The 16,472-nt window shown below is 42.6% G+C and overlaps 1 protein-coding gene across 1 annotated transcript in view; it reads left to right on the top strand.

Annotated features, from left to right (window-relative positions):
* Positions 1 to 16,472, top strand: part of Stard3nl (STARD3 N-terminal like) — a 38,661-nt gene extending 22,189 nt beyond the window's left edge. Inside the window, exons 3-9 of the mRNA XM_027409378.2 lie at positions 1,005 to 1,082; positions 1,611 to 1,688; positions 3,739 to 3,792; positions 3,901 to 4,018; positions 6,882 to 6,977; positions 15,025 to 15,098; positions 16,009 to 16,472. Coding sequence (XP_027265179.1) covers positions 1,005 to 1,082; positions 1,611 to 1,688; positions 3,739 to 3,792; positions 3,901 to 4,018; positions 6,882 to 6,977; positions 15,025 to 15,083 — 483 coding nt within the window. The 3' untranslated portion in view covers positions 15,084 to 15,098; positions 16,009 to 16,472. The remainder of the gene's footprint in view (positions 1 to 1,004; positions 1,083 to 1,610; positions 1,689 to 3,738; positions 3,793 to 3,900; positions 4,019 to 6,881; positions 6,978 to 15,024; positions 15,099 to 16,008) is intronic.

Here is a 16,472-nt window from a genome sequence, read left to right as displayed (position 1 = left end):
GGCTTGCATGACTTCTCTTTTCTATGCTTAACTTGTGCAGATCAATAGCCAAGTAGGTCTATAGCTGACTTCTATGCTTCACTTGTGCAGATGAACAGCCAAGAAGATCTATAGCTACTTGTATGACAAGTATTGATTAATACTTGTCACTCAGAACCCTAAACTCCTTAATACTTGTAATGCACAAAATAGTGTCCATGCTTTGCCTCTAATCCTGTAGCAAATGCAAGTCAATGGAATAGCTAAGACCTCGCTGTCCATGTGACCATTTCTATACCAAGTTGAGCAACTATGGAATCTTGTGAAATGATTCTTTATTAATTTCCCTTCTTACCCAGTTGCCTGCTTAGTTGTTCTGTCCTTTTCTAAGGTGTCTGTTAGGACTGCTTTTGTACTCAGAAAGAAATTTGAATTGACAAGGCTGAGCCACAGCCCAAGGTTATGGAGAGCCTGCCTGGGCTGCATAAATGGCCTGGAATATGACTCCTACCTGATTTTTTTTTAAATTACTGTACATAATTTAATCTCCAGAATTCTGAAGTTGATCATTTAAAATCCATTTTGGTAGTGTAAAGAACAAAAAGGAGGGCATCCTATTAGATTTTATTGTCCTCATTTGTTATAACTGTGTTATATATGTTTCTAGGTCCAATCTGTTCCTATTTTTTAATGCAAGAAAATGTATGTGTCAAATTTTTAAATATCAAGAGCAAATTAAAACAAAACTAGCCTAGAAAATATTGGCACATATGTTCTATGTCATGGCAACTGGCCTTGGGGATGATTGCTATGAGATCAGGGTCCCAGACTCTTCCAAGAAATAGGTGAAGACAAATCAAGATGATGGGGTTTTTTTTGGGGGGGGGGGTTTGTTTTGTTTGTTTGTTTTTTATTCCACCTTTGAACATTTCTGAGTTCCAGGGAGGTTTATAGGGAAGTATGTAGAAGCCTTATTGTTTGATGCTTACTTACTCCTCTCCTCATTTTGCTGCTGCTTCCCTTAGGTGAATGGAGGCATCGAGAACACACTGAAGAGGGAAGTGATTCATTATGACTACTACTCCTCTTACTTTGATATATTTGTGAGTGTTTTATATCCTAATTCAGATATGATGACAACACCAAGAGGCACAGTCCCTTGAGATAGGCTAGAATTGCAGTGCTGTTTTCCTTCCTCTGAGCAGTGGCCATGCTTCTTTTCCCTGAATTGCCTGCCTGCTCACTTGGTACTCAGTGTCCTCTGTCTCACTAAGTTGATAGTGCAGGAAAAGAAACAGTCAGTGAGAGACAAGGAAGGCCAGCAGAGGAGCCCTTCCCATGCCCATCCTCTCTCTAGCTAAAGCTGAGCACACTGACAGGCCCTGGGCCCTTGGAGGAAGAGCTAGTCCCTCTCTCTGGTTTCTCTTTATTCCTATTTATATTGATAATAGGGACTTGATTTGAAACCTTGGCTGGAAGAATCCAGGGCCCCAATTCCACACGTCCATTTGGCAGTCTGGGATTCAAGCGTCTCTGGGCTATCCACAGCTGAGTCAGAAAAATGATAGTAAATTGAAGCTGCTTTATTTTTTTACATATTTGAGTAACTTTTCTTACCATTTCCCCCTCAGCTTTTGGCAGTGTTTCGATTTAAAGTGCTGATACTTGGATATGCTGTATGCAGACTGCGCCATTGGTGGGCAATAGCGGTGAGTGAGTGCCATCGTGGGTCATCTTCGGGGGCTGGTGGCCAGGATGGTCACAGCAGGCTGTACTGAGAGGAGACAGGATTTTAATAATCTCTAATTTCACCCATTTTCTCTAAGTCCCCTTCTCCCCTCACTTTAGTAGGTTTAATTTGCCAAGGTCTTGCTGCAATAAAGATAACTAGTTCATTTACTGGCAGGGTCTTTAGTGAGGAGTCTAGAGGTCCAGGAGTATGCCTCCAACTGAGATATGTGGGAAATGCCTTGTTTTTAATGACAGTCCCATGTACCCCGTGCCGCCACCCTCAATTCCACGTGATAGACTGTATTAATTACTTTTGTCTTTGAAGTGACATAAGCAACTTGAGAAGAGATAAGTTTATTTTGCTCACAGTTTGAGGTATAGTCCATTTACAGGCAAGCAAAGAGTATGAGGCAGCTGGTCACATGGCATCCATAGTCAGGAAGCAGAGAAATAAATGCTGGTCTCAGCTCACTTTCTCCTTTGTACTCAGTCTTAGACCCCAGTCCATGGAATGCTGTTGCCAACATTCGGGGTGGGTCTTTCCCTTCCATTAAACCTCTCTGGAAACACCCTCCCAGGCATGCTCAGAGGTTTATCTGCTAAGTGATTGGAATCCTCAACATGTCCTTAGACATGTCAACCAACTGTCAAAGAGGGAAAAGCCATTGTCATTACCTTCTGTTCTTCTAGTTTCTCCAGGCCAGGCCACCTCCAGTCTCTTTCCTTTCAGCTAGCACAGAGGCTGGGCACATTCTGTTCATTTTCAGTAAATATTAAGAAACTGAACGGAAGAGTCACCTGGCAGGCTGCATCATTTTGCCATGTACATGGGTGTCCTGAATGTTGTCCATCACTTTTCACAAACCTAGTGAGGCAGAGAGAGGACTGGTGCAGAGCTGTTGAGCTCCTTGTACTAGAAAAAGGTATACAGGAACAAGTTGAAATCCAACAGTAGTAGTCTCTACTGGGCAGGCAAGAATAGAAGCAATACTGCCCAGGAGATAGTGGTCCAGGGCTGGCTCTGCCTGTGGCTACCTTCCACATTGCAAGGTGCAGGTCACATATGCTGTCATTTAGAGTCCCATTTCCAGGATGTAACTGATCATTTCAGCAAGCTGGTTCCCATCTCTTTTGCTGACATCATGGGAGTTTTGATCATTACACCTTTCTGTTTTCCCATAACATTCTGCAATTGGCACATTTTATTCCAGAGACTCCAATAGACTCATGTTTGTCATACTGTCCATCTCGGCCTTTGTAATGGAAGAGATTTGCCCAGACATGTTCAGGGAATCACAATAAGGCCCCTGCTTTTATTTTCCAATTGATTTCAGCTTAGATTCAAATGGTACTGTACTGTATATCAGTCTACATAAGGAAGGTCAAATCCCATTTTTTGTTTCTGATTTTAATTTATTTGCAGGAAGGGGAACTCAGCTAAATCACCCAAGAGCAACTGGTATCAGTCTTTAAAGTAAATTTTGTCTGATACTGAAATGTTTTCTCTAGTAAATTACTTTGCTGTGTGTTTTGTGCTTAATACTTATAGACAAACACTCAGTGAATTCTGACCTCCTCCTTCCTGCCAGTCACTTTAGTCATTTCTGCCATTCACTCCCCTTAGGCTTCACCATGCTAGTTTTAGTTGGAAGAGGGAGCAATAATATTAGTTCAGCAGGCAGGATTGCTCTGGGATTCACAACCCTAGTGAGAGCCCTATCTATGCATGTCACCTACCCTTTCTTAGGTGTATTAGAGTTGTACCTTGTACTGACAGGTTTTCCCAACACATTAATTGGGAAGTTCTACAGAAGGAATGTTGTATACAGCCACCCAGATTGTGTGCCACAGAAAATCCATTTTTCCTAGAATGGGTGTGTGGGGTAGCACAAATAATATGGGAAGTAGCCAGGCTAGACACTGTTTGCTGAGGCACTGTATGCTCTTGACTCAGCTTTCTGATTGATGGAGGAGCCCTCATGGTGTGAAATGTCCTGTTTGAGGAGTGTTGTATTATGTGTCTTGCAGTTGACGACAGCAGTAACCAGTGCCTTTTTATTAGCAAAAGTGATCCTCTCAAAGGTATGTGTGGCTCTCCTTCTCTGTACCACTGCCCTCTGCCATGATGAAGCCCTCCTTCCTGTGTGAGCTGATGGTGACTACTTTCCCTCAACACCTCCTGTTCCCCAGCTTTTCTCTCAAGGGGCATTTGGCTATGTGTTGCCCATCATTTCCTTCATCCTCGCCTGGATCGAGACGTGGTTCCTGGATTTCAAAGTGTTGCCTCAAGAGGCAGAAGAAGAAAACAGTAAGAAGATTTTTGTGATTTTTACTTTGAGCCTCCCAGGCTTGCACACACCATACTGCAGGGAACTGATGGGGATTCTTACTGTGAGCGAAGCTTCAGGGACCAAACTGAGGCAGTGGATCATGCTCCTCCGTGGCTGTGTCTGAATTGAGGGGAAAGTAAGTGGGTAGATGAGCACATAGTGGCCAAGTGGCTCTGCTTTCTGGCTACTGGATCAGACTCCTAGAAGATATGGCCTAGAAGATATGGTTGAACAGACATTCATAAAGTAACAAAAAGAGCTTTTCCTCAGGTGGCTTGATCTTTTCTCATTGTAAAGATCCTCATAGGTCGCTAAGCATTTATATAGAGCAGAACCGTTCCTTTCAGGGGTGGAGCATGATGAACCTATTTTGAGTAGAGGAAGCAGTTTTAAAGAAGCCAGTGGCTCTGCAGAGTGCCGTATTGCAGTGTATACACAGGCTTAGGATGGGCCACAGATAGAACAGACCCTGGCACTGGGACCATGGTGGTTTTATTTGGAGTTGAGAGTAGAACTCCAGCTATAGCAGTGCCCTGCCTTCACAGCCTTCCACTGGCCTCCTTTGAGTGGCTGAGTGACATCTGGCACTGTATTCTTCTAAGAACTGACAAAGTTATTATATAACCACATGGTATCCAGTGTGCCAGGATTTTGAGGAGGAAGCTCAGATGGTCCATTGAGAGCTGTGTGGCTGGTTACTGACCTGGGCTCTTCTCCATTGAAGCCTTTAATGCTTCAATGCTACCCACTCCTCAGGAAGGGGAATGGATTAGAACTAGGTTTAGCTAGGCATGCTGCTTCAGACATATCCCTGTTGGATCCTTTCCCAGCATCTGGCTCAATTTGCCAGGGAAAAAAATCTTGTGTTATATAGAAAAATTAAACATAATTATAGCTCCAAAAGCAACAGGATCAAGAATCACTTTACATGAAGTTTGATTTGAAAAATTTTCTCAACAGAGAGAGGCAAATTGACAAAAGAATTCTAATTCAAGAGTGAATTTACAGAGCAGTGATCCAAGATGCTTCTGCCTTTCTGTGTCCTTTGTTTTAGCAGAGGAGTGTCAAGTTAGTGGAGGGAAGACACTTTTTATTATATATAAACACCAAACTGAACATTGTTGAAAACATACCAAATGCTAACATGATTTAGGTTTGAATGGTTATGTGATTAAAGCTATTTCACAGTATCTAAAGCTGAATGTAGATGCAGGAGATTTGGCTCAGTGAGTAAGGATGCCTGCCGCCATGTCTGATGACCTAAACTCAGTCCCCAAAACCCACAATGTGGAAGAGGAACCATCTCACAAATTGTCTTCTGATTATACACTGTAGCATGTGCTCATCCCCACATGGGCACAAAAACACAAACAAACAAACATGAAAAAAATTAAAAAGAAGTGAACATTAAGCAAAGTCATACATATTCTCCCTCATATGTAGATACTAGCCTATAATGTATGCATTATATTATATGTGCGTATATTTATTTATACATGTACATACATTTATTTATACATATACATGTGTCTATTAGTCCAGTATACCCTGTAGAAAGATGAGAAGGACAGGTCATATTAGGTGCTGAGAAAGGACAAGGCAAGTAAAGGACTCATGAAAGAGGATATATAGCTAACTGTTTCTCTGGCTTTAGCTATCTTTACTTTCCTTTTTTGGTGGTGGATAAATGCATTAAAATGTAACTGATACAGAAAGTGGCTGTATAGAAGTTCATTAGAGGTATAGAGTTCAGGGCTGAGCAAGTATTTGTTGAGTGGCTACACTCATCTAGCTGAATGATGATTTTATTTGTGAGTTCATTACAGTAAAGTGACTTTTATGTTAAAAACTGAAAACACATTTCATGAAATTTAAAGCAGCATTTGTCATCATTGTAGTGGCACATGGGCCATATAACTGGTGTCTGCTGTGTGGCCAGATACTTGCTACCACAGTTCCTAACACTTTCACTGATTTAAGCTCCCCCACCCCCACAGCAAAAAAAAAAAAATCTCCAAGGATAGATGGTCTGCCTCCTCATATGAAGTTCTGTCACTCCTCTTTTTGCTTTTTAATACCATGTTTTTCTTTGAGAAAAATTAAATAAAATAGACACCAGGGCCAGAGAGATATAGCTTCGCTGTTACAAGTGTGTCCTGCACTTATAGAGGACCTGAGTTTGGTTCCCAGCACCCAAGTAGGGTGGCTCACAAGTGACTGTAATTCCTGTTCCTAGGGACCAGATGATCTCTTCTGGTCTATGAATACCAGCACCCACACGAACATACTTCCACACGGACACAGTTACACAGGCATCCTGGAGTATGTGCATGCACATGCTCATATAATTAAAAAATATTTAAAAAGTAAAATAAACAAATAGCAATTTATTATCTGCAGCGCTCCTACATGTTGGTAAAAGGCTGTGTAGTCAGTGTATTTGGCTGCTTCCATTTCTCTAACCTTGTCTAGAGAGTAGACCAGTTAATTGTCCATGCTGACTCAGTTTTGATTTCACTCTGTGTTTGCTTTTGAAGTTGGTGTTGATGATTGTAGAGAAATGAGAATACTCAAGGAAGTGAAGGTCTGCATACTCAGCCAAGGAGTAATTGGAAATGATTATTAAAACTATTTGTATTCTGTTTTTCTTTAATCTTCACAGGGTTGATGTATAGTTTATTAATGAAATTTTTATTTGATGGTTGAAAGATTTTCAAAGTACCTTATTTTGCTAATAGTTTAATTGCTATATTGAAATACCATTATTATAACAGTTAATCTTGCCAGGAAGATACCAAGAAGGTGATGTGGTTCTTAGCATCTGCATTTCTTCTCTTCTAGGACTCCTGCTAGTTCAGGATGCTTCAGAGAGGGCGGTTCTCATCCCTGCAGGACTTTCTGATGGTCAGTTTTACTCCCCTCCTGAGTCTGAAGCAGGTAAAGCTGTCACTCACTGTTTGTGTTGGTCTGTTTTGAAGCCCCTCCTTTTCCATCTCCTGCCCTATTTCCCAGTCTGTTCAGCAGATACTGAACTTGCCATGATATAAATCTGAGTAGGTAGAGTCTCCCAGGAGACCATTGGTGAGACAGATCTAAAGACAGAAGTCCTGGAATGCCATAGACACTGGAACTTGTGATTTATGTCCCAGAAAAAAGGAAGAAGGGAGCAGACTTGGTTCTGTCTTCATTCCTCCATCCCTACCCACATTCCTCAGTCTAAGTGCTCCCGTCAGGTAGTGTCTCAAGATGGCCTCTCTCACTCATGGCTGACCCCTCATCATTCTTAGGCTTTTGATTAGCCTGCGTCATCTGCTTCAAGTCACACCATTTCTACCGGTTCCAAAGAGATGCCATTTCTTGATTTACTATCTGCCACTTCCTCTCTTCCACAGCTACTAGGTTTGTTTCTCAATAACCAGCTGCCAGAGTGCACTTAACTATAGCAACCGCAGCAGGCCCTGACTACAAATGTCCAAAGGTCTAGAGTAAACATTTTCCAAAGAAGGTATGCACAAAGCCAGTTCTGTGTAGAAGCAGGCCAACTCCAGTAATCTTTGGAAAAATACAAACAAAAGCCATGCTAAGATGCCACTGTATCCTGTTATTGCACGTATTTTTAAAGTCCCCTACTTTGGTGAGGACATGGAACAGGTCATATATGCATGTGCAACAATTAAGAGAACAAAATGACACAGCTCCTGTAGAAAACGACATGGTTTCCAACAAAATTCAACATAGGATTAATTATGGTATCACTCAACAGTTGCTTCTCTGGCTGTCTGTTCAAGAAGAAGGAAAACCAATTCAAGAGACACATTGAGCCCTTGTAATCATAGCAGCATTGTGTACAGTAGCTATCAACAGGTTAACACATAAAGTGTGACACACCATAGCCTTAAAAAGGAATTAAATTCTGACCCATGCCACAACATCTGTAAACCTAGAGCAGAATATGTGAAATGAAATCAGCCAGATCCAAAAAAGTTACCACTTGCATGACTCTGGTTATTGAGGTTATCAGTGAGGTCAGATCCAAGAGTCAGAAAAATAATGGCTGCCCAGGACGGAGGAAGTTGTGCAAATGAATCATGCTGATGGTTGCATAGTAATGTGAATGTAATACCACTGTGTGGAACACTTCAGAGTGCTTCAATTGCTATAGTGGGTGAGGTGAAAAATCTCTATTTACATTTATTTTGATACAACATAAAAAATGTTTTAAGTTGCTGGGACTTTACAGGCAGGTACCTGCTACCAGGGTTACTGGTTCATCACATCTTACAGCCGCTCTGTAAGGTGAGCTTATTGTACTATTGGAGAAGAGCAGTCAGACACAGAACAGACATAGGACAGCATCAGTGAGTGATGGTGCCGGTCACAGTGCTGGTTCCATTATGACAGTTGTGCTCAGGCCTCCTTGCTTATAGCTTCGCATGTCTGTGCAAGTGCCAGAATGGCTGGGTCAGCCCCCTGCCCAAAGCCTTCAGTGACCTGGCCAAAATCACCTCTGTTACCCCTCTCCACCTCACCGGCCTTCTTTCTCTTCTTAACTTTCCAGAAAAGCTGAGCTCCAGGGCCTGCAAGCTGCCATGCATCTCACTGCTTCTGTTTTGGACATTCTAGCTCTAGCTGAAGCTCCAAGAACCTCCACTCAGCCTTCTCCACCTGCCCACCCTCCTGCACTCTTAGTTAGGGTACCCAGGGACCTCTAGTGCCTGTTCCATCCACAGGGCTGACAGCTCTCTACCCTGTGCCATCTGTACTGTCTCTAGCAGCCAGTTGGTCTGTCTCTGCCCCTAGGATGGAACTTGAGCTAGAGGCTACATTGTTGTAGTCCCAACACTAGAGAGAGGGAACATCTTAAACTCCATTAACAGTTGGCAGAAAGAGCTATGAAAACAACAGAAGGTGCAGCCTGTGCAGTGTTGCTGCATTTGCAGTTACTTACATTGTGTTTAATTGCTGTGGGATCTAAAACAGTCTGAAATGGTAAAATCATATACCCCATGAAGTACAGGTGTATGTTAACATCAGTCTGCCTGTAGAAAGTAGAATTAAAAGTGAAACGTTTTACTACGTAATATTTTGTATATAATTCAGATATTGTATGTCTAGGACTTGTTTGAAAAATGAAATTTATAATCTAATTTAAATGTAACTATTTTAGTTTAGTTTCTCCAAACTATTGCAATTTCTCAATATCAATTTGTTTTCTCAACAGGGAGCTCAGAACTGCCAATAATACCATGAAGCAGTTCTTTCCTATTAAGCTGTTCAGGACTAATGCAGGGCCTCTGTCTGAGATGTCTGCCACCACCTAGTGGTCCTTTGGGGAATTACCACTGGGTTGTAAGGACCAAGCCAGACCAATTCTGTTGTCTTTCTTCTTTACACAAGATGCACATTAGTAGTGGTGAATGGAAGTGGATGCTCAAAGGGCTTGCTCTCTTGTGTCACACTTATGTTATCTGAGTGTTTAATTTGGGAAACAGTAAAATTACTGCAGAAGGTAATGTGCCGTAACGGCTCTCCAGTGCAGGCTGTCACAGTGCTGAGGATGAGAGGAACCACTTGCCCAGAGACCAGTGTGTTGGAGACTGGGCTGCCTTGCTTGCCTTGTTCCCAAGCACCTGAACTACTCACTACTTGACACATGGTAGATTTCTTTCTGGTGGAGGGTTGAGTTAAAGTGGAAGAGGAAATTGAAGGAAGTGTAATGAAAATGTATTCTTATGAAGGAACAACTTGAAATTTAGAGTGGGCATTAAGGAATCTAAGAACTCAATGCATCTTAGCAGATGTGTTGCTGAACTGTCACTGTTTACAAAGCTAACATTTTAGTCTTAACAACAGCCTGCTTGCTTGTATGTCCCGTGTTTAGAGGAAGAGGGCACAGCCCTCTTCTAGTAACCGCTCAGGTGCTGAATGTGGCCAGAGAGAAGTGTGAACGAAGTGGATTGCTTAGGTCAGGAAAGTCTGGTGTGAAGTGCAGACCAGCTTGGGGCTAAAGATGTGCAGTTCAGAGGTAGCACTTGTCTATAGCGTGTGTGTGAAAACCATGGGTTTGATCCTAATGTGGCAGACAGACAGACCGATGGATGGATACTTCAAACTGTATGAAATTATTCTGTGCAAGGCACTAAAATTCTGAGAGTACTCATGAACCTGCTTGAGAGGAACCTTGCCTCATTCTTGACACCCAGATGTGACGATTAGAATCCGTTATCCCTCAGAAGGGCTCTAAATTAGGTTCCCTTTATATAGGGAATGTATTTAATGCATTTAAAACTCATTCATAGGGTTATTAATTAATAGGTGTTTTAGCTCTGTGTAGATATATATAATTTTCCATACTATAAATAAATTCATCTTTTGTGAATGTATAAATTCTTCCCCAGGGCCTTTTGTCTGCGGTGTCTACTCCCACCTAGGGGTCATTTGAGGGATTACGGCAGGGTTATGGGTTAGGGCAAGTGATAATTTTAGGTCATTTTCTTAAACCAATAAACTTACCAAGCCTGGTTGCCCTTAACACTCCCCCCCCACACACGTGCCTGTACGCCTCATCCTAAGGAGACTGTTGTTCTGCCTCCTGTCTGGACATTATTTCTCCTGGACATTTTCTAACAATGGTCTTATAGTGTGGTTTCTGCATTCAGCTGTTTTTTCAGTCTAAAGTCTTAGGAAGTGACAGCCCCCAGCGAGCATTATTCTTGTTCCTTTTACGGTGTGACATTGCACCATTTGTCAGTCAGTGGCAAGTCAAATTTTGCAGTTTGAGTTAATGAAAGTAATTGAGCTATGAGTAGCCACATATGTGTTTGGAAATTTATTATCTTTCTTGGATTTTCAAAAGATTTATTGAACTGTATGGTAAATGTCTCTAGAACTTTTTGTATGCTGCTCTTTGAAGTTCTTTGTTTCTTATGTCCTTTAAGAAGTGGATATTGGCTTAATTCTCTCGGAATCCTTGCCAACACTTGATGCTGTCTGCATACCTTTGTTTTTGTCGTCTAACAAAACTGGAGAGTTGCCCATTGTGCTCTCGTACACATGTCCCTGGTGACCCTGACATGTCTTCCATGTTCCTGTTCCACATGATTTATGTCTTTTCCTTTGCATGTTTTTTTTCATATTTTCAACTAGATTCTTTGATAATCCCATACATTTATATAGCACAATCTGATCACACTACCCCCCCCCACACACACACACATCTCATGTCTTTTGCTTGGTTTTGTGACCTACTGGTTTTAACCAGCATCCCTGTGAGCACAGGTGTGAAGCTGTCCTCTGTGGCAGGGGGAACTCACAAGTGGCCACACTGATGAAGACAGTGACTACTCCTTCCCCAGTAGCCACCAGCATTGAGTAGCTCTCCAGGGAGGAGCAGGGCCCCTTGAGCCCTCCCCATTCATGACTGACGGTTGATCTTCCCACTCTTATTCAGGCAGCTGCAGCTGCTGAGTTCATTATTGCAGTATCCTTATCACATCCATCAGGTGGTGGATTCATACCCCCTCCCTGGGATGGGTCTCACAGTCGTTCTGTCCTTTTCCCATGATGCTCTCTGGGCCTTGGAGGTGATATGGATGTCCTTGGTAGGACCAAGCACACCACACTCACTTATTCTCAGTACCCTGAGTGGCCTAAGCATCCATGGCATTCTCCATTTACCTCTGGTGGTGGCAGAAGCTTCTCTGACCAAGGCTGAGTGAGGCCTTTGTCCTGGGCCGGCAGTCTTCAGGCCACTGCCACCTGGTGCCTGTCCTGTGCTCTTCTCGAGTATTATGTTCATGGCTTTACTCTTTTGAGGATAGTGTGTTTGTAGACATCGAAGATCTCTTTACCTTCACTCTGGGCCATAAGGGAATTTTCCTGTGGTTTTTATATAGAAGTTTCAATCAAGATTTGGGATATTTTGTTTGTTAGGTTTTGCATTTTCTTAGAATTATAGTGTATTTTAGTATACTATATTAATTTTATTATATTACTTAATTACCTAATTAATAATTAATGTCACTTTTCATATATAGAAGAAATAAAGGACTACATGCATGTCCTCTTGATGTTGGCTGTCTGTCCATTGTCTTTGAGTCAGTTAACAAAATGGTGACTCCCCACTGAACACACTTGCCATTTGTTAAAAGTCATTTGCTGGGAGTGTGCTAAGTCAGCTATTTCTTTCACTCTTTTTGGATTGCATTTGGCACATTCTGTCTCTACTTTTTAAAGAGTCACTTATTTTCTTGGTTGACTTGATCTTTCTTATGGTCTGATATGGGCATTTAAAACTGTAGTTTCTTCTAGATGTTGCTTTCCTGGTGTCCCATACATTCTGACCTGTTGTATTTCCTGTGTTCCCTGTTTACCACCAGGCTGGAGATGTGGCCCTCAGTGTAGATCCTTCTTCACATGCCTTCAGCTTATGAGACGTATGAGTTAATGGCTCAACAAACCCAGGAAAATTTGTCCAGTATCTCCCTGATCCCCACTGTCCCCGGTGCGCATATTGGTGTTACCTGGCCAGTGCCTGTCTCTGCTCATCATCCAGTGGTCTTTGCTGTGCAGACCAGATCCTGTCTGTCACTCCCCAGTGATGCCAAATGCCCCTGCTGTCTGCACTTGCTTTCCTGAATTCCTTCTCACGGATGCTCCTGACTGCAGCTTTCCCATTCCAGGGCTTGTTTCTTCAATCTCTGTTCATTTTTAATATTTACCCTTCTTGACAATCTCTGGCTGTTTTTCTCATGCTTTTCTTTTCTTTCTTAAGTTGAGTGTATGTGTCCTTTGAATGCATTGGTTAAGACTGTTTTGGTGATTTCCTGGTTAGATAAGGTATTTGGAGACACACAGAGGGCTTGTTTTGACTTTTGTCTGTCTTTTTTTCAGAAGGATAACATTAGCTTGTTCTGTTGTTTAAATAACACTTCCTGTCTTTTCTGTTGCATTTTGTTGACTGTATAGTGGAGCAGTTCTGACTTTGGATTTTTTTCCTCTCTCAAAAGGACACCATTGTTCACTTAATAAATTGACCATGAAATTATACTCTAATATATGGACTAATGCTACTTCTCTTTTATGTTTTGTTTTGGTTTTTTTTTTTGAATTGTTTTTTTTAACATTTACTAAATTTTAAGAAAATTTTTATTTATTCTTTGAAGACTTCATGTATATAAGATATGTACACTCCCTCCCTCTAGGTCCCTGTGAGCACTTCCAGTGCATCTGCTTTGTGCTCCACATTCTCTTTTATCTTTAACTGATCCACTGAATTCAATTAGTGCTGCCTGAATGTGCGGGGTTTTAGAGCCTGGGGTAATCCCCTGGGGCATGGACAGCCTCCCAGTGGTGAAGCCCCTGAGAAAGTGACTGCCCCTGCCCCTGCCCCTGCCCTGCCCCTGCCCTGCCCCTGCCCCTGCCGCCATCAAGTGCCAAACCCTCCTTCACTATGCTGGGCCCCTCCTCCTTCCACACTAGCATTTTAACCATGCATGATCTTGAGCAGGTTACAACAGCTGCTGTGAGTTCGTGTGTGTGAATGTCATCCCTGGTGGACAGAATTTCACAGCACTCCTCCCCATCCTCTGCTTTTAAGGTTGTGCCCACATTTTGAACCTCACAAATATTAACCATTTCCAGTGAATCTGGAGTGGCTAGGCAAAGGTAAAGTGCTGAGGCTTCACCTTCCACTCACCAACTGCTTGCTGTATTTGATGGAGTCTCCCTTTCCTTTTGAAGCCTTACTTCCCAGAAGTCCATGGGCTTTGCCATGCTTAGTGGTATCCAGTGACTAGACAGAAGTCAGGCTCAAGCTCCTGGACTAGCTGGCCTCTCTCCTCTGCCAGATGGCAGAATGGAGCTGTATGTAGAAGACCCAAGGCATAAACACTTGTTCATGCCATTGTTCAGGGGGCTGTCAGTTGAGCCTGAGAGTAGGAATGTGCATCCTAGACACCTTCTGCCCCCCCCCCACAGTGATAGGTAATTAGCCCACCCAGAATCTCCATCAAATACAGCAAGCATTTGGTGGGCTAGAGGTGACACCTCACCACTTTACCTTTACCTAGTCACTCCAAATTCATCGGAAATGGTTAATATTTGTGAAGTTAAAATGCAGGGCACAACCTTAAGATTCTCTACCATGCCTTTCCCTGGACCATGCATGTTCTTTGCTTTATCAAGTGGAAATTTCTAAAGACATCATGCCCATGAGAGCATATCATTCCACAGTTACTGCAGCCTGCAAGGCTGCCTTCTCCTTACCAGTGCCTCCCTCTTCTCACTCTCCTTCTTAAAATCCCGCCCTGGTTGTGAGAAAACTATGCTCCCATAACAACTCAACACTGACCTGCCCCTCAAACTACAAAGCAATATCAGCATTCCCTGGCAGCACCTCCCTTCAACATTAGGAGCCATCACTGTGCCCAGTTCTACCTGTGCAGTGGTTTAGAAGAACACCTAGATTAAATATTATTTACACTTCAGAATGCATATCCAGTGGGACTGGAGAGACACCTCATTAGCAGCCATTCCAGAGTACCTGGATTCAGTTCCCAGCACCCATAGAGAAGCTCACAACTGTCTACAACTCCAGTTCTAGGAGATCCAATACCCTGTTCAGACATGTATGTGCTGTGCAGACATATATGCAGACAGAACACCTATACATATAAAATAAGGTTTACCACACACACGTCTTAACAAGGAGGGAGATGAAAACTAGCAGCCAGTAATTCTTGATATGTGAATTCCTTTGGCTGGTATGTAAGTGGATTCATTTCACCAAGTGATAGGTATAGGTGGTGCTTGAAGATTCCCCCTACAGAACCTAAGATCAAACTTTTGTTAAGTGGCAGTTTATTAATCTCAGTCTCTTGAGGATTAAACTTGTATCTTTTTTACATACATTACATTACAGTGAAGAAGTTTGTAATGTTAACACACTGAGACCCTGTTTTTCCTTTTCTTTCCTACCTCCTAGGATCTGAAGAAGAAGCTGAGGAAAAACAGGACAGCGAGAAACCGCTTTTAGAACTATGAGTTCTACTCTATGAAGTAAGTGTTTGTATGTAAAATTGTATTAGCAAAGTGTTTAAGTGTTTAGGTGGATTTGAAGGAAGTGTCTCCAGAGTATGCAGCCAATCAGGGCCAGGCTTGTTCTGCAAATGTATGCGCATGTGCGTGTAACTGCACTTTACTCCAGTGAAGGTCTTCCATAGTTTGAAAGATCCCCAGAGACCCACATTTCTAAGAAAATGAGCATTAACTTAGCCAGAATTTCAGGTCTAGGTTCTGGCTTGATTTAAGCAACCACCTAATCATGTTTTGAGGACCGTGATCCTGTGAGGTATGGGATTGCTATTACCTCCATGTCACACTTTTGGATGGAGAAGGTGGGTGAGGAGCTTGTGTGAAGAGGTACAGCATGAAGTAGGGACCTGAGCTCGGGTCTGGCTAGTTGTACCCCAGAAACTTGTGCAGTTCCTACAGGGATGCTTCTCAGGGTCTTAGTGCTTCTGATAGGAGAGCTGTGGGCTCCAGCATAGGCATTGTGAGCATCTTCAAATGACAAGGAAGTCATTTCAGCATCCTCCAAGCAAGGGCAGTGGTCAGCAAGGGAAGGGCAGCAGCAATTCTGGCCATAGCCACCAGGATAGAAGCAGTCAGACACTGGTTCTGGAAGCAAGGGCAGACAAATAGGTTGCTGGCTCAGGCAACAGCAGATGAGCACAGTGTCCCTGTCTGTGTCAGCTCGAAGCATGCCACAGCAGCTGGATACACAAGAGGCAAAGCTGTCAACATGACATAGTCATTTCGTGAGACCCTCTAAAATAAATCTGTCCACTGTCATGTTGTTGGCCTTTCTGTGTCTCTGTCACCTTCAGTACTGACTTGGGAAACTGGTAGGCAGCATAGCACTGGGGTCCAACCACTACTCAGTGTTTGTCTCCACTCTTTTTCTAAGTGTGAAGAACCCTCACTGCAAGTAATCCAAGGAAAACTGGTGGAGATGGGGTTTCCTTGACAGTGAAATGGTGGATCTGCTCATCGCTGGTCACTGACGAGCTAATGGATTTATTTATGGTGATACCTCATGGACATTGCTCCACCTCCACTCACATCCACCCTGCCTGTGGCCATCGGGTCATGCTGTGCTCCTCCTCTGTTCTGTGAGTCTCAGTCTGGCCTGATAACGAATAACTCAGTCTTGTGCTGCATCCGAATCAAAAGACTGCTTAATATATTGAAATAACAATTTTTGTAGTAAGTGGGATACCTTTTATTTCAATTCACAGAATGTATTTTTTTGTTTCATGCCTCAAATTTCTTTTGTATTTCTTTTTTAACTCTTTACATTTCACTTGTGTTTTAAACTCATGCACATGTGCTCTTTATACAATTTTAAAATAATAAATCCAGCACATCAAA

This window comes from Cricetulus griseus, chromosome 3 (assembly GCF_003668045.3).
Source record: "Cricetulus griseus strain 17A/GY chromosome 3, alternate assembly CriGri-PICRH-1.0, whole genome shotgun sequence".
Lineage (NCBI taxonomy): Eukaryota > Metazoa > Chordata > Mammalia > Rodentia > Cricetidae > Cricetulus > Cricetulus griseus.
This window is presented reverse-complemented; position numbering and strand designations above follow the sequence as displayed.